At 38.2% G+C, this 18,473-nt stretch overlaps 1 protein-coding gene across 1 annotated transcript in view; it reads left to right on the forward strand.

Annotated features, from left to right (window-relative positions):
- The window catches only part of AACS (acetoacetyl-CoA synthetase), a 43,066-nt gene that overhangs the window by 14,518 nt on the left and 10,075 nt on the right, over positions 1-18,473 (forward strand). Inside the window, exons 5-11 of the mRNA XM_075769382.1 lie at positions 4,715-4,812; positions 8,645-8,759; positions 9,316-9,397; positions 10,056-10,203; positions 14,387-14,467; positions 15,584-15,708; positions 18,372-18,436. Of these exons, the coding sequence (XP_075625497.1) occupies positions 4,715-4,812; positions 8,645-8,759; positions 9,316-9,397; positions 10,056-10,203; positions 14,387-14,467; positions 15,584-15,708; positions 18,372-18,436 (714 nt within the window). The remainder of the gene's footprint in view (positions 1-4,714; positions 4,813-8,644; positions 8,760-9,315; positions 9,398-10,055; positions 10,204-14,386; positions 14,468-15,583; positions 15,709-18,371; positions 18,437-18,473) is intronic.

Below are 18,473 nucleotides of genomic sequence, written 5' to 3' on the forward strand. Positions count from 1 at the left end.
TTGTGCTTGGAGTCCTTACAAAGCCCTTTACTTTTGATAACAGAAGAGATTAATGAATTTAGGCAACCTCTTTGTTTCCTTAAAATTCCCCTAGTCCTAGACTCCTGATTCTGACAGATTGCTTTGCCTTGGGCAGCAGCCCATATCTAGGGAGAGCTTTCCTGTGAAAGAAATCCAACTATTTATATATGTGTATTTTAAAATTGGGTCTCAACTTTTCATGTGTTTTTCCCCTATGCCAGAGGATATTGGCTGTCCTTGGAAGAGCTAAACCGTAACATCAGTCAGAGGTTGCATCTGCAGGCTTTTCTCAAAATCCCAAATTGAAATGGGGGAGAGAAGTTAAGTGTTGGGTGGGAAAATTTGAGTCAAACATCCACTTGTGGTACCAAAGATCAGGCTCTCCAAAGCTTGCCAAAATCCACTGGGAACTAATTTGTTCCAAAATTTACAGCAGATGGCAAGAGGAAGAGTTGATTCTTCATGTGGCTTATAGCAATAATACAGGGCATGCTTTTACAGCTTCTGAAAAGTCAGGTTTTAAATAGAAGGGAGATTAATTTTATTATAGTTGCCTAACACCTAGTCAGCCTGCCAGGTTCTGATGCCTTTTGTTGCCACGTTCTCTTAAAATCACTTAAAATCTCTAGCTGTTAGAATTATACACAAGACCATTAACATTGTTTTCTTGTGAATGTCATCTCCATGCTTTGCTGCTTCTAAGACAGGACTATTTTAACTTTTCATCATACTTAACATATCTCCTAGCTTGTTCAATACAATTTATGGTTACATCATGACAGTAATAGTATGTTAAAGTTGGAGGTAGGTGAATGTGGGTGGACAAGCAGCGATGTCAGCACTCTTTCATCTTGATTTCATCCTAGTCTTCCCTTTCCATCACTAAGGAGATAGCACTTAATAGTAAACATAATTGAAGTAGATGTGTGGTGAAACATGTCTCTTCTAAAAATGTCTTGCAAAACAGTCAATGATGCTTGAACAGTTGGAAGAAACGGATACGATACCTAATCCAAGCTACACAAATCAAATGTGAAGTACTCGTGGTCTCTCACTGGCCATCTGTTTGGCAAGTAACAATGACTGTAGCAGGAATAAAATAAAACTGGGAGTATCTGCGGTTTTTCATCTCCGGATAAGTTGCCTCTATTATATCGCTGTGGCCAGCTTTGTTCTATTACAAGTCAGCAGTTAAAAACAAACTAATCTTCCTTGTGTGTTCACACAAAAAATCCTCAACAAAACATCAATGAATTACATTGTTTAAAGCTGGTATTTTATCTATAGTAATTGTATTAGCCTTAGTTGCTTACGTGGGTTTTAAAGCTAGCTTTGTAAGAAGATTAGCATGTTACTAATAGTCTCAGGCCACAGTAATGTTAGGTAGGATGACCACTTTAAACTCCTACAGGAGTATGAAATGCTATATTAACATCAAAAAGAGAACCTGGAAGTCTGGTTTTCAAATTGTCTCTTCTGTTTGAGAGCTGGTGTAGATCAATAGTATAAGCCATTCAGAAGCTATTTCAGTTGCAGCTCTGTACTTTTCTTCCTCCTGATGCATTCGTTCAAGGCTCAAACTAAATCTTTGATGCAGGGTCCAAGTTTGGTTTTGTTTTATTCAGATGACTAAAGTGTTTGGGTGCCTCTGTTTTTGAATACACATTTATTCTACTTTATGAAGGCATTAGATCTTTGCAGGGATTGTATTCTCAGCACTCTGAGAAATATGACTTTTGACGTAGTTTCCAGCATGATTATACCAGAAAATTTTGGACTATAGTCTTCTTTCTGTTGGTACTGTAGTGTAAATGAACAAATCTAAGTTTAATTTCAGTGTATGCTAGGTTAAGTAAATAGCAACTGACAGAAAATGCTGTCCTGAGCAGATCAGGCTGTAAGTGCCTCTTTAAAAAACCCCAAAAAATCCATACAGTGTTTTTAAGATATCACTTGTCCTGCTTAGATTTGTCACAGGTTTTATGTCCAAGTAAAGCTTTTATTTCTTTGTGCTTGTGGAGATTTTAAACATAGTTATGAGTCAGGAAGAGTGCTATAAGGTCCCTTGGTATGACATACTCTGAATTCCTAGTTGCTGGGTTCCCAACTCCTGTGTTTTGAGCCCTCTATTCAATTGCTTTCTAGTTCACCCAAAGAGGGCATGAAGATCTTCCTCTTTCTAGTGACAGAAGGTAGCTTCCATCTTTCTTACCAGCTTCAAAAAAGGGGTAAGTTAAGATAGAGAATTCCCTTCTGTAGACTTACCCTTGTTGACAAATGCTAGTTTTGATCCTCAGCTGAAATATTGTATCAGGGAACATGGAGGGTCTAGTTAAATATATAAACAAACATGATAAATATTTAAATTAGCTGTAAATGAGTCACTGTTCTGTGACCACTGATGTGAATCCAGCTAAAAAAGTTGGGGTTTTCATCCTCTTTGTCAGCAACATTCCTGTTTTAGACACTTACGACCTGTGTCAGCCTAGTGAATGCTTTGAGGTGTCACTTGATATCTCGAGGGGCACAGTCAAATGCAGGGGGTTTTACATACATGATAGTTGCTGTAATTGGTTTGCAGAATCTCTGATCTGAGAGAGAAATAATTTTTTTCTGATAATCCAGTTTTAATCTGAAAGACCGACAGGAGAAGCAGCTTGTGTGAGTGGAGAGTAGCAGCCTGGGTTCTTACATTGCTATGTTTGGAGGATCTGGGGTGAAGATACAGAAATGCAGAGTAAGCTGCCTCGCACGTTTCATACCTTTTGGCAGTTTTGGCTGATATCCTCTAAAACTCAAACAGCACCTCAAAGCCAACTAACAGTAATGATTTAATTGTCTGGCTCAGTAATAAGCAGAGACTTGTGTTCTTGCCTTTGGGGCTTTTGTAGGAGTGGTGAGGAAGAGAACTTGCTTATAATAGAACTGATGCTTGTAAGCTATGGCAAAGTAATAACTGCTGCAAAGCATGAAGAGGACATCTTTTAGTTTCCATTGTACTCTGGCCTGCTGATAACCCCATCCAAGAAATGCTCAGTGGAAACATTTGTCATAAATTAAAAAAAAGAACTGCTTCCATCACAGAAAATGACATTTTAGTCTGTTCTGGCTCATAGATTTCAAATTTCAAATTATTGTTCAGGGAGGAAGATCTCGTAAAGAAAAATAAGTAAAATTTTGGGATACCGTACCTTGTATCATAAACCTTGACTCTAAGGGAAAAATAGCAAATAATGCCTTTATGGGCATGAGGTTTTGCTGCACTTAATGTACTTAAGAACTTCACTGAACAAACCAGCACAAACTGTAGGCAGTTCTAGGGTGTAATTTATATCTTAACGTGGTATAAGGTTTTTACTCACAGTTGTGTTTCTTCCAGAAGTTGTTGGGCATAAGTTACGATGCTGTTTTCAAAGTTGCTATTTCCAAAAGCATGGCACTGTACAGATTAATTGATGTGATGAAGCTGGTTTAAGAAATAGATTCCACTGATTTTGAATTGTGAAGAAAAATCTCAGTCTAAATTAAGACTTATTCTTAAAGTCAACTTTTTACAGATTTGGATAAACGGATAGATTTTCAAGGTGTGTAGACAAACTAGCAAAAATCAAGCTCAGTACCTTCCTACTTGATAAAATTAAGACTTGCTATTAAGATCTGTGGTCTTAGTTCTTGTCCTGAAACGTGCATCTATAAATAGGTTTCTTTGCAAAGTGCCTTGCACTAGACTAGTGAGGTTTTGCTGTCCAGTAGATACTTGTGGAGCACCTGCAACTTGCACTGAAGTCCAAGATCTATCAGTGCTCACTAGTTTTGTTAAACAGGTTGGAAAGTATTTTCATTGCTGTTGAAGGTTGCTTTCAAATACTCAAATTCTAATTAGATGTGCAAGTAGTTCAATTAGGCCTGTTGTATGCGTTCTTTTTTTAAGTACTTGAACATCTTTAAGTTGCTTAAAAAGGATGAGCTGAAACTTTAGGTCTTTGATCTACTTCAGTGTAGTTTGTGAATTTCAGTTGCATGTTTTAATTTGTGGGTTGGATTCTGATCGGTTGAGAGTCAATCTCAGTCACCCAGGACCTTCTGGAGAGTTGTTTAAATTGAGCCCACTGAAAAAATCTAACTTTCTTGATATTAATTTCTTCTGTATGCCTTGATAAAGTGTATTTAAATCTTGAAATCTTGCTGCAGGCTAATGAGATAAACCTGAGGAGTTACACTTGCGTGGGACTGTTCCAGGCTTGTCCCACTGTACCATTCCCTTATCAGCTGAGACACTGGTTTTGCTTGTTTGTGTTTAAGATTCTGGCAGTGCCTACCAGACAAAGTTTAGCTTTGTAAAGCTGAACCTCTGCTTTTGAACTGAGTATTTATAATCTTTCCTTCCAGATACTCATTCCTTCTAATGGTTATGTTTCTATGGACCTGTTCTATTCTTCTGCATGGTGCTGTATTCTTTGTAGATACAAAACCTGATAAAACTATTTTTATGAATAGAATTATTTCTAATTCCTTGTGTAACTGATTTTACTTCAAATGATAACATTATGATTTCATGGAGATAAAGGATGCTTCACTCTAGGATTTTTCATTTTTTTATCGGTTTAAACTGGCTATTGTATAGATTATGTTTCTGTAAGCTTTGATATTTTTTAGTTTTCTTCCATCTTTAACTGTTCAAATTCTGCCATAGGTTACTTACCAAACAGCATTCATGCGGTGGAAGCAATGCTGGCTGCTGCAAGTATTGGTGCTATCTGGAGTTCAACATCACCAGACTTTGGCATTAATGTGAGTAGCCTTATTATTGTGTGTTGCAGAAAAGCTCTCTTTTGTGTTTCAGACAAATGTGAAGGTGATAGTGGCAGATAGTCTCTTCACTTTAGTCTTACTGCCACCTCCTGGCACTGCCAAGTACACCAACTTTTTCTTCTAGCTACCACAAATGACGAAACCTCATGCTTTCAGTTGTCAGTAATGACTTTCAGCATAGTAATTTGAGTGTCTTTAGCTAGCTCTCTGGGGTATTTTCAGGCAGGATCCATAATCTTGGTGAGCTTTTATTATAAATGTGCAGATGAGCAGCAGTGCAACAGAGTTGTCTGGGGCTTGGCCCTTCCTGCCCAAATCTTTCCCCAGGCTGCTTAGCCCCACTCCAGTTCCTCTGCCAAAGTAGTCCCTTCCTCTGCCTCCCGTGTGGGTAAACTGAGCAACACCCTACTTGGTCTTTTCTAGAACGTGTTATTTTTGCCAACAATGTGATTAATTTCAAGCTAATATCGCTAACCTGTTTAGCTCTTTTAAATGTAGGCATAAATGCTGTGTGTAAAATATGGTAAAAATTATCATGATATCCAACCAGATGTTAGTGTGCCCTGGAAGTTTTGGGAATATATTCTGCTTTCTTTGGAGTCTTCAGCACACATCATAAGCAGCAACAGATACAAATCACTTGTAAAATGGAGTGTTGAGCCTTTCTTCTGTATAAAAGTTTGCATGAAAGCATTTGGCGAATGTACTGTTTGTGCATTGCAGAACACAGAAAATACCAAAGTTTTTAGGTAATAAATAGCCTCAATCTCAGTGTTTAACCCCAGTAGCTGGTTAAATGTATGGACCTGTCATCTCTGGATTAACGCTAGAGGGCAGCAGCATTCCACTTTCTTACACTTGAGGATGTCTCATTGGGAAAAAAATGATTAAAAAAATCATTACAGCATGTAATGATCAATCTGTTCTACAAATATTTTCTGCTTGCTCAGAAAATGATAGTATGGAATATTTTCTTTGCAATGTGATTTGATCTTTCATTTGGGGGAAGATTGTTCATTTTGCTTGTGTTACAGGGCACTGGTACGTTTTCTGTCCTTGTTGATGTGCTGTTATTTTCAGTGACCAGCTTTAGTTTTTGTGATAGGTTTTTTTAATGAAATTTAGCCTTGGAGCAACAGTGCCATTGATATTTATTCTCCTTTGGCTTGGCAGCATGTGTTGGCATGAATTCAAACCCTAAAATCTTGAGGGACATCAACAGAGGTCCTCAGGGATATTGGCTTCCACCCTAAGGAAAAGATATTCCTCCTTCTGTGCAGTTACATTAGTCTTGTTAACATAAATGAAGATTTTGTTTGTGTTTTGGGAAATAATGTAGTGTTTTAAACATTTCAAACCCAATTGTGTATATATGTTTGTGAAGCTTAGAAATGTCACTTTTCAGAACTGCCTACACATCGCAGGCTCTGAATGCCATACATCCAAAGACTTTGCAAGTGTTCAGGAAGTCTGCTGTCAGAGAACCAGTGAGCTCCCTCCCACGCAGATTGCCACTCTTGGCAGCTTTTGCTTCATTTCTCTAGTCCCTGTTATTCATTTATGTATATTAATAGGAAAGTAGTTCTTTGTGGCCTGGGCATAATAAATTGTTGGATATGTAAGTTTAAAAAGAGGCTTTGCTCTTAGAACTACGTGAGAAAGCTTTTTGAGCCTAGCAAAGTCAGTGCAGCTCCATTCATGGGACCCTGCACAATTTTTAGTACTGGATTTGAGGCTCATAGAATAGAATGAGCCATATCTGGTATACCTGAGCTTTTCACGAAAGCAATTCTTTGCTGAGCCATCTGGTTGGATTAAAGTTCCAGTGTAGCAATTACATGTTCCATCTGTTTGTATTGCCTTTGTATCATACCAGGCTGCCCTGTGGGATTTGATCCTGCCAGTGCTAATGAATCCAACTGGGTGTGTTAGCAGGATTAGTAAGACCCTGAGAATTGTAGTCATCTCTGTTTCTGACTCACACCTCTCTTCAGATTTGATTCTTCTGTTAGAGTACCCTTAGTCCTCTCATTGTTGCTAATTTTGAAACATCAGGCAGAGTGGATATGGGGCATGTGTGTTCTGTGCTTGGCATGAATGCGTATACACGCATGTATACACACAGACACACGCGTGCCATGTGTAATTTGGCTGCTTGGTCTGTTCTTTGAAAAGGGTACAAAGAAGCAGACATGATAATATACCTAGGAAATCAGATTTCCTGCTTTCTTAGTGCCTTAGAGGGTAACAATAATGTATTAAATCTACATTTCTGAGTTTGTTAGCTAATGCATTAGGGGCTTCTTGAAAACTTCTTATGCCGCTGAAACAGATTCTGGTGATTTTTGTTTCAAACTAATTGATAAAGTTAGGTGTCAATGCATTGTTGCTGTATTTTCTTAGGATGTGAACAAGGAAAAGGAAATGCATCTTTGGGTGATAGGAGAGAAAGCTGTTCAGTGACATATTCAGCAGAGACAGTTGCATGTTACTATTTAGTCATATCCCTGTACCTTACCTGTGGTGTTCAGTGAGCTTTCCTGAAAAGACAACATGGAGAAGCTGTCAGGACAGGACCTCCGTACTTTTGCAGTAGGCTTTCTTGCAACCCTGACCAGCCCAGCTTGGGGAGGAGGAGTTTAATAGAGATTAGTTGCTTGTGCTGTTTTTGCATTGGTCTTTTGATTTGGTAATAATTTGTCTCACTGTGTGTGCAGAGTGGAGGACAAAGCAGGAGACAGAAGAATAAAGAATGCTGGGAAGAATTAGCACATGACTGAAGTCTGATTTTTGCAACATGATTTAGGAGATTGTTCTTGAACAGTTAGCTGACAATTTTAGTGTTGGGTAATCTTGTAGTTCTTAATGTTTCAAGTAATGTAGCTAAAGAGGGATGAACATTACTGTGTGCTGAGAGCTATCACTAAATGGATTTGCTTCTTGCTGTTGAATACAAAGAGATCCATTTCTGGTGGGCTGCTGCATGCAGTGTACCTGCAAAAAAAAAAAAAAAAAAGCCAGAAGGGTTTTTTCTCTCAAATGTGATAATAGCTCTGGTAAATTCCTGAAAACAGTGTAAGCTGGAGGAGACACCTGAAAATTTAGCATTTGAATGTGTTGTGCCCCAGAGGTTGTAAAGGAGCTGTGGTAGTTTTTTGTTTGTAGTATATATGTATGTGCGTGTTCAATATCTAGTTGTTCTGGTTAAAGTTAGTGGTACAGTTTCCTTTGTTAATCGTAGCAGAACAAAGCTGCTGGTTCATGTGAAGGGCCAGCTTGTCATATGATAAATGCATTTTCCAGAAGACCAATTTTTTCAGTTTTCCCCCTGTGCAGACTACCAAACTGGTACATTGTGAAAGCAGCACTGGGGGCAGTTTACAAGGGCTTATGCAGATGCAGAGAAGAGTCTTGTGGACCTTCAAGTAAATTAAGTGCCTAACTCCTGCTCACATCACAGTTAGGTGCTTATCCTCTTTACATGAGTTTGTGAGTTTGATTCTCAAGGTGAATTTTTAACTGCTTAGCTAGCTTTGTGAGCTTGATCCTTCAGTGAACGATGTTCCGTGATGTGTGGTGATTTTGTGTTATTGGTTGGTATATTTGGGGGTCATGAAATAGATTGTTACAAACCTGTTGTGCTTTGAAGATCTTGGGTGAGTGAAAGACAAGCAGGCAGTCTTTTAACAATTCTCCTGCTAATTCCTGTCCTTATTCCTTGCTTGAAATGAGATTTGCATTTAGTATCCAGTGGCTTTTCCTACTGTAGCAATTAATTTCATTTTTTAAACTTGATTTTCTTTGTCCCTAGGGTGTACTGGACAGATTTTCCCAAATTCAGCCTAAGCTCATCTTCTCTGTTGAAGCTGTTATATACAATGGCAAAGAACACAACCACTTGGAAAAGCTGCTTAGTGTGGTAAAAGGTATTTCACTGCATACTCTCTAGTCTTAGTTACGCTGTCGTTCTGTGAGCAAAGCCTGCACTGCCACTAAAAGTCACTTTTGACTGCTTGTTGCTGTCCTTCCTCCTTTACAGTATCTCTGTGGCCACTTAAAATTTCAGAACTGATTTGAGTAAAAACTAACTAGTCTTTTGTGTAATTGTAACAGACTTGTACTAGCTTAGCTTAAATATATCATCATAAATTAGCAATGTAAGTGGGAGAACAGGGACTAATGATACTAGGTTTTTTTAAGCCCATGGGAAGTGCTGCTGAAGACAAATGAAGAGGTATTACAGCACTAAAGCTTGCAGATTTACACATGTATCTTTAAAAGGCTGGAAATATTGAGGAAATTGTGTCTTAGGTAACAACGTAGTCTTTCGGGGTTTTTAACATTTAAAACTATATCCAGTACTCGGTGCATCATCATTATTTCTGTTACTTAGTGCGTTACGCTGTATGATCCAATCGGACAGAAAAGACCTTTGGTTTATGTAACTGAATGTAGGAAATATTTTTTCCTTCTTTCTTCCAGGGCTTCCAGATATAAAAAAAGTGGTGGTGATTCCATATGTCTCCTCAAGAGAAACCATAGATATTTCTAAGATTCCAAACAGGTAATGGGAGCTTTTGATCTGTGACTGGCCTAACTAGGGATGAGATGGATGCTGATAGCTATTGAAACTACCTGACCTCTTGAACTTGCAAAAGCTAGGATTTAGACAGATTCCTTAATTGTGGGTCCAGCTTCATACTGAAAACAGAAGTGGTATAGTGCTGCACATGTTTTGCTTCCACAAAACCACTGTTGGTATTAATAGTTCTCAAATGAAGGCAAAATTCAATAGGATATAGCAGGGAGAAGAAAGTAAACAATTAATAATTTAAGTGACATTTTTAGAGATAATTTGTTTTGCCTATTTACTGGTCTGGATTATGTATGTTAGATACCTTTGGAAATGGCTGAGTTCCAGACTTTGTGCTGAGGGTCAGGTTGTTCCAGTCTGAGCGCTGTTAAGGCTGGCAGCTGATCATAGGTGCAGATTTATCTGCTTGATTTTGTTGTTTCATCTCAATATTATACTATTGTTTTATTTTAAAACAGAAAAAGGAAACAAAACAATTAGCAATTCAAACAATGAGTAGAAAGACTAAGAATAAAAATAATGTAGTTTATTGTAAAAGAACTATTAGATACAGAGGTAATCTTATATATGGGCTGAGGGTAATGCTTTAAAAAAATTTGAAATGTTCCTTTATTCTCCTTTTATGCAGTGTCTTTTTAGAAGACTTCCTTGCTACTGGGAAAGGAGACCAGGCCCCCCAGCTGGAGTTTGAGCAGCTGCCTTTCAGTCATCCTCTTTTTATCATGTATTCATCAGGCACAACAGGGGCACCAAAATGCATGGTTCATTCAGCAGGGGTATGTCTTCCCTCCTGGAACTGCACTATCTATATTTACTTGGGTTACATTTTTCTGTTAACAGTATCATATAACGTAGTTTAAGGAGGAATTGATCGCCAACAGTTTTTCAGTAACTTGCAATGAAACTTTCTATTTGTGAGTGACTGTTTGAAAGCAAATGTGGATTAATAAGGATGTAAAATAATTTGGTTTAGAGATTGGTGTGGAGACCTTTCAGAGATTTCAGCTGTTACCTGGGAGCAAGTGTCTGTCACACAAGTGCTAGCAGAACTGGCCTGATTGATGCTTGTAGAAAAAGACAAAAGAACTTGAATTGGGTGCTTTTGGACACTGTCAAGTTGAGGCCCATAGGGAGCTTGCAGTTTTTATTATCCAGAACTTTTTTGACCTTAAACTTTACTCCGTACATTTATCAGTTCAGAGCATGTCATCCTCATCAGTCCTTTTATAAGGAAGGAAGCCAGAAAGTTAGCTATCTCTTTGGGTGTAGGTTTGGCTTTGTATGAAAGCTTTGCTTTAGGCAGTGTCTTGTTGTGACTAAAGGTATATGCGATGTTACTGCCAAAATCACCTGTGCTCGTGTGTTTCATTTACTATTCATGTGCTAAAAGTTGCTCTAGGCAACTTAATAAAGTTCAGGAAGTGACTCCAGTCAGGCACAGTGTTGAAACTTAACTCTGCCATCAGTATAGTCCTTTATAAAAGGCAGGGTTTTTTCTGTGCAGGCAGGCGGAATGTGTTGTCTAGCGTATTTGTACAAACTTGTATAAATTAAACTGCACCACTATTAGCCAGAGTTCATTGTTTCTTCTATTTGCTCTGAAAGTCAGGATGAGTATCTTGAGACTGGCTGTAGAGTTGTCTAAGTAGCCTGAGGGCAGGATCACTTTCCTGTTATGCCCATAGTGTGCACGTTCCTACCTCTTTTTGATTGCAAGGACCAAAGTACTTACCCACAGACAAATCCCATGTTGCCTGTAAACACTATGCTTTATATATTATCGATAGGAGATCATACCAGGCAGAATGTGACATATAAAATGGTCCCCTTGGGACACAAGTCCTATGTTTGTGAAGAAGAAAGGAGGTATATTTTGAAGTTTGACAGCTGTTTTGAAGCTGTGCTGGCTTTAGGCTGGTTAAGTACTTGCAAAGATGGATTAGCAAAAACAGGACAGGTGTTTTGTTCAGCAATGCATGATAAACAGTAGGGAAATGAAAAACACAGATGTAGATCAGACAACAGGACTTCTCTCTGTTGCAAAATTCTTTCTCTTCCCATGTTATCTGTATGGCTGCTTGGCTTGCCCTTAATCTCATGCCTCTGCTCTCCATCTGAATCATCTTTTTGGTTCCTATGGAGCTACCTTAGAGTTTAGGTACAGACTACTCATCCTTGCTGGGGAGGAGAGAATGTGATGCTTTGCTGAATAAGATATGTTATGTATGAGGGTTCTGTATTCCCACCGAGCAGTTCTGTAGTTCCTGTATTGCAGGATGATTTTTTTTCTTCTGTTCTGGTCCTAACACTTCTGGCCTAAAAGCAAGTTGTTGCATCAGAAGCTTCCTTGGTTTGCATGCTTTGTATGTGTCAGTTTGAATAGGGCCAACAATAAAATCTGTGCAAATAAATTCTTAGATGTCTTCTGCACACTTGATTGGGTTCCTCAGTTTGTTCTTGGCTTAATCTTGTTTCCACTGTAATTAATAGGAGAGCTCTCATTGATTTCCACAAAAGCAGAATTAGCCCACAGTCTTTGTCTCATTTTTCCAGCCTCAGATTAACTGAAGTTTGGTTTTGATAGTTAAAAACACAAGACATGACATTTCAATAAAGACATTTCAATTATTGCTTATTTGCAGTGCACTTTGATGCTGTTTTGTTACTGTACTGATCTTATAGATGCTAATAGGCAGCTTGCTTTAAATTCCCAACTCGCTTTATCTATTTCTGCAGTATGTTTCTGGTCTGTTTTCTCTGCACATATTCTCTTTTCTTGACACACAGTGAAACAGCATATGTAAATAATGAAAATGAAGCCAGGTCATGGGAGATGATATAAAAAGTATTGCCTCAGAGGAAGTAAGATTTTTCTGGTCTTGGAAGCAAAGCTGTTTCATATTGAACAATTGGGTGTGCTACAGAAAGACATTTGGAGGCTTATTGAAAAATGTTAGTGAGTAATTGTTATTCTGAAGTCCTGCAAATGTTGGTTCTGCTCCTTGCCCCATTCATACAGGCCCCCTTTTAGTTATTTCATATTCCCAACTATCTAAGGAGAGAATTGTTACGGTAAAATCCTAATCATCCATCATAAGGACTTGGAAGAACTGGGCTTAAATAGCTGCACTGCTACAGAGTTCTTGCGTTAACTGTAGGCAAATTGCTCTGAGGATCTTTCATGCTCGGACTCCTTCTGAATGCTGTATGGAGAGCACTGCTGGTCTGAGACCAGGGCCAGCAGCCACGAGTAGCTGCTCTCTCAGCTACGTAACGGCTTAGCAGTGGTCCCTTATGTGCCGATAGTGTGGCTCAGGAGCAGCAGTGCCTACTGATTTTTTTTGACATTCCAGATGCTCAGCACTTTATCAGCCATATGTTAAGCCCAATGAAGACAAGCAGGCCAGTAAGTTTTTATCAGCTGCCAGATCCGTATCACAAAATGCTAAATGCTTAGGATTTATTTTGAGGATGATACAAGTCCTATAAATAAGCAAGTCCTATAAATAAATTTGAGAGAGCATCTTGGGCTGTTAGCTCTTTAGAACAGCTATGCCTTTTACCTCAATACCTTTGTTTCCAGACTGAGAGTTTCGCAGAGGAATATTTCATAGCCTCTACCTAAACTCATTGTTAAAAAACTTCCTTTTGATTCCATATCTCTGGAATAGCAACAACTAAATGGAGGAAAAAGAAAGCCAATATTTATTTTAATTGAATTTGACTTCTAATTTCACTACTTTGTGTGGCTCTTTCAGATTCTCCTGCAGAGGCAATGTTCATACTTTTGTAAATGGCATAATTATGTTAACACCTGCAATTCTTTTGGCAATCTTAACTGTTAAATTAGGCACAGTGTTTCTAAATACCAATATTTTTTTTTAATTTTTAAATGTAGATAATGGTAGCTATAGCTAGATGGCAGCATTGTGACAGCTTAGTGTATTCAAACAGTAGCAGGTGAATTCAGACCTGGTTCCTCTGAGTTGCAAAGAGAAAGTAAGATTTACTCCTTTATTTTTATTTAATGTTTTCTGCTCTTCTCCTGAAGCGTGTGCCAGTTTTATGACTCTCCTTTTTCATTTCAAATGTTTATCTGTAATCTCTTTTCTTTCAGCATAAATCTTGTTTCATGCTTATGAAGCTCTTAATAGTTCCACTATAATTCCTTGCATAAATGCAAAAAAATCTTTATTTTAAAATCAGCCACATTAGTTTGTCACTGCACTGAAGGGACTTAGTGAAGAGTTTGTAAATTTTTTTATCCTTAGAAGTTATGCTTTAATGATGATCAGAAATGTACTTCAGCAGCATTTCCAACAAAAAAAGGAAGTAATATATTTAACTACATTATTGTTAATATTGATGCTTTGAGCAGTGAGATTTTTCACATTGCTAGTCACTTCAGTGTTCATAAGAGATGTGTATAGTTAGGTCTTTTGTCTCCTAGATGCTAATAGATAGTTTGGATAAATAGTGTTTATGTATAACAGCTGCTGCAGTTTATAGCAGCTCTAGGTCTTTCATTCCTCCCAGTTGCCTAGATATACTGAAAATGAAACTCTGTCAAAGGGGCTTATCTTGGAAAATCTGACTGGTAAAAGCATGCTGTTAAAATTATGGCCTGCATGGAGTACTCTGATGGCTGGGCAGAGTAGGAAGTGAAGGAAGTTATTTATTCTGTGGATTACAAGTGATGTGCAGTGGGAATTGCTGATGTCTAATGACAGAGACTAAAAAGTTCTGTGAGAAAATGGAGAATGCAATTGCTGCTGCTGTAGGTAGGCCCTGGGAATTTACTTCAGCTGTGGTTAAGAGGAAACACTTGCCTGTAATCCTGGAGTACATCCTGTGAAGGATTGACAACATTAGGGTTTTTGAAGTCTTAATGTGCTGTCAGAGTTCTGCTTTTCATTTATGTGAACTTAGATTTTTTTTCTTTGCCTGTGTTTTTTTCAGGGTACACTAATACAGCATCTGAAGGAACACATTCTTCATGGCAACATGACCAGCAATGACATTATTATGTACTATACAACGGCAAGTGTGGCTTATTTAGGCATTTTAAAAAGCACTTTATTTTTCTTATAAAGATGGGGGAGCTTTTTCTACAACTACATTTTTACATATTTTTAATTCTTGTTTTGCAAGAGATTGTCCTACTTAACTGAGTTTAAAAACATCAGGTGGAATAATAAAAAGCAACAGAGACCTTTCTCATGAAAGGTCAAACCCATGTTAAATGTTTCTGATCTAATTAGTGAGTAAAATGGATTGATTTTTACAGTCTCTTAGGTTTATTGATCTAACTGCCTCATCAATATCACCTGCAGAAAAGGCTCCACCTTCATGCATCATGCAAGGCTTGCCCATACTGAAGATGAGAATTTCTGTTATGTCTTTCTGTTTTGATGGGGAGGAAGCTGTACAACTCTAAGCTCAGTAAAGGAAAGGGAATAAAACTGTTCTATGTAGGAGTTCAGTTGTGTGGTGAGGTTTTTTCCTAATGCTGTGGTAAAGAAAATTATTCTGAAGTCTTCTATTACTGTAACGGTTTGAGAAGACTAATGTCTTTCCTCATGAGTTCCTTTCTGAACTTTAACACTACTAGTCAGTTTGTAATATCTCCATGGAGGAATCATAATGATTACATTGTCCCAAAGTTGTCCTATCTCTTGACTCATGCTTTAAAGATGTGTGTATAGGGAGGTATGGAATCCCCATCTCATTAGGTGTTTGTAAGGATAAGTTAGATGAACATCCATCAGGAACATGTAGCTGATCCAGTTTTGGGACAGGTGAGAGGATAAACAGTGTTCCAGCCTTATTATTTGATTCCTAAATAATATCATTAGATGTAATGAGCAGAGATGGGCATAAACTCAAATGTTGATTTAACGGTTTCTTAAAGCAGGAAAACTTCTGGCAAGGAAAGTGGAGGGGAAGATGGCACCTCTTGCATAAGGACAGGGAGTGTGCTTTGGTCCAGATGATTCTGCCAAAAGCTACACCTGTCCATCATTTTCTAGTTGCCTGTAGCTCCTCTACCAGCACATGACAGCAAGCAACACTTCTGATCCTGTCATAGTGCTGCCAGGAAAGCGGGCAGCTAGCTGACAAAGATAGAAACTAATGTTGGTATTTTCTTTTTTCCAGACTGGCTGGATGATGTGGAATTGGTTAGTGACTGCGCTTGCTACAGGAGCTTCAGTGGTCCTGTATGATGGATCTCCTCTAATTCCATCGCCAAATGTGCTCTGGGACTTGACTGATAGGCTAGGGTATGTAAACAACATTAAATGGAAGGAGAATGGTCTTTGCTCTGGTTGTGATGACAGCATACAATCAACCCCGTTAAAGGTGTCATTTCCTTGGTCAGAAACTAGTATGTAACATGACATAGTTTATCTTTTGGCTTAGCCTTGAGTGGAGCAACTCTTTAAAATTTTGTACTAAAACAGATGTTGAGAGAGAGCAGAAGACAGATCTGATTGTTTCAAATTTGAGTCAAGTATTTAGAGTCCAGGCAAACAAAGAATTTTGGTTCAATAGTTGGTTTTCAAGAGCAGCCTTTTCAAAAGGCAGTAATTGGGAGCAATCTGAAGAGTAATTTCTCAGCACACTCAGAACTTAGAAAATAAGAATCCTTTATTTCAAGCAGCTCAACATAAGACTCAATATACCACTTTGACTTAAAGACATAAATTGACTGGAAAGGCTCAGCAGGGTTGCTTATATTTTCATATTTTGCTTTTTAATCTATAATGCCTAATTCTCCCTGTCAAGCTGTTTGTTAATTGTTTTGTGCAGTTCTTTGTTGCTAAAAATTCTCACAGTGCCCTCTCTCGAAGCCTAGAGAAATGGCAGGTATCGCATAAACAGCTGTAAAATTCTGTGGTGGTATTTAGCTTTGTACACTGGTTAAACTTTGATTATTTTTTTGTAACTTTCCTATTTTGCCAACTGGTTGTAAGGAGTAGATCTGAATTATATTACTGGTAAAATAATGAGTGTCACTTTTAATTGATAATGAAAATGAATTCATTTGTGGTAGAAAGTAGATGCCAAAAGATTCACTTTCTGACTCTTGATAATTACTAATTTAAACTTCACTCTGTGTTTTGTGACGTGTAATGTTTAAAGACTGACATTTTATCTCTGGCTATTACAATTGAAGGCTAATGCCTAGTCAGAATGCTTCCAGTAAAAAACAACCACCACAAAACAAAAGCACAAGCTTTAGATGCTGCCCCAGCCCCCCCAAAAAGCCCCAGTAGAACAACAGGCAAAAATTTAGAATTGAGAAATAACACAGCTTATTTTTAACCATTGTTTCTACATGCCAAAAGTAAGTGAAGATAACTGAAATGTGTCTGCATGTCTCACTTTTTTGTAATCTGGTGCTAAAAGCGGTGGCCATCTGTGTGGTACTTCATAATGCAGTCTGTTCCCAACTCAGTCATATGTTACATATTTAAAAAAAAGGCTTCAACATGTTAAGACTACCTTACTTATCTGAAGATGTACCATACTTTCCTTCAGATAGCATATTCTTCTAGTATCATCAAGATATCTCATACTGCATGCAAGAACTGCTTAAGTGGACATCAATTAAAGATCTGCTCAAGTCAACTGTATTTGGTCACCATCCACCAGCTATATAGCATTTGGAAGGAAATAATAGGAGACTAGGCTCTACATGTGCTGTAGAGGAAGTGTCGAAGAGCTTAAAAATAAACAGAGGCATTACATATTCTAACTGTAAAATAAGGAATAATTTGAAGCGTGGAAGGAAAGTTAAGAGATTACACAAGTGTAATGTTAGTTCCCGTGATTGGGGTACATAAGTGGAGGAACAGTATACTTCTGTGGGCTCTCATGGTGCTGTTCCCCTGCACCTGGTAAATCGCTCTATGCACAGATGTGTTTATGCAAATAGCCTGTCCCTACCCAAGAGGTGGCAGCCTCTCAGTAACTGTTGTCCACCTAAACGGCAAGGGAAGACATCCCCTTTCGACAGTGTTGAAGTAGCCCTCTCTCCGTGTCTGAAGCTGTTATTGCAAGAGCTGTTCTACTTTCTGTCTTGCCTTTGGGGTAAAAGCAAAGGTAGTAGGATCTTATTTTAAGTTCTACTGATGTATGTATTGCTGCGTTCTGTGCACTCAGGCTGTATCCCTTACGCTTATCTCTGTCTCTGCATTTTCTTGGGCGAGTTTATTGCTGTAATATAAAATGAATTAGCAGAAGGCAGGGAAGAGGATTTCCTGAAAGTCAGCAGAAACATTAAACTGGCACTTACATCAATAGAGTAGGGAAGGGGTACAGCCTTCATTTCAAGTTTTAATTATGTTGTATCTGACAGCTCTAAATACACTTTTTGCAAGGGTGGAATTGGTCAGGCCAAATTTCATGTTCAGTTAGGCACTGCAAGTCAGACTTTCATCAGTGGAAACTGAACAGGTATCTAAGACAAAAATCACTGGCTGCTGTCTTCAGAGTGAAGTATTCTTTGTTAAACTGTGCCCTGAAACGGCAAAATTTTTATATGTGAGAGTGTAACGAGGCAGCAGTTTTGTTAGACAGCTTAGTGGCAATTAAGGCCCATTAATGAAGTAAATGTTATAACATTTTGTGATGTCTTTGGAGTGTTCTGCAGTTATGAATTCCTGTAAATGAAAGTGAACATTTTCCACGAGGTGGGAAAGCTTTGCTTAATATTTAAAGATAGAATTAAAAGTTCCAAAGCTGCAGAAATGACATGTGATCTGACTAATTTTGATTGCTCAAAAGGATATGTCTTGCACTTAGCTTCAAGAGACTGCATTGCTTAACTAATCAATGTACAGAGTGTCTAACAGCCTCTGCTTACTGCAGTGGGAATTGCAGGTCTTTAGAATCTTAGCATATTTAAATATGCAAAACATGTAAACTTTTTCCCCTCTAGGATCACCATCCTTGGAACGGGTGCAAAGTGGCTGGCTGTGCTAGAAGAGAAAAATTTAAAACCATGTAAGATACAAAAAGCTATTGAATCCCTTCTATCCTC

Source organism: Balearica regulorum, chromosome 17 (assembly GCF_011004875.1).
Source record: "Balearica regulorum gibbericeps isolate bBalReg1 chromosome 17, bBalReg1.pri, whole genome shotgun sequence".
In the NCBI taxonomy this organism is placed as follows: Eukaryota; Metazoa; Chordata; class Aves; order Gruiformes; family Gruidae; genus Balearica; species Balearica regulorum.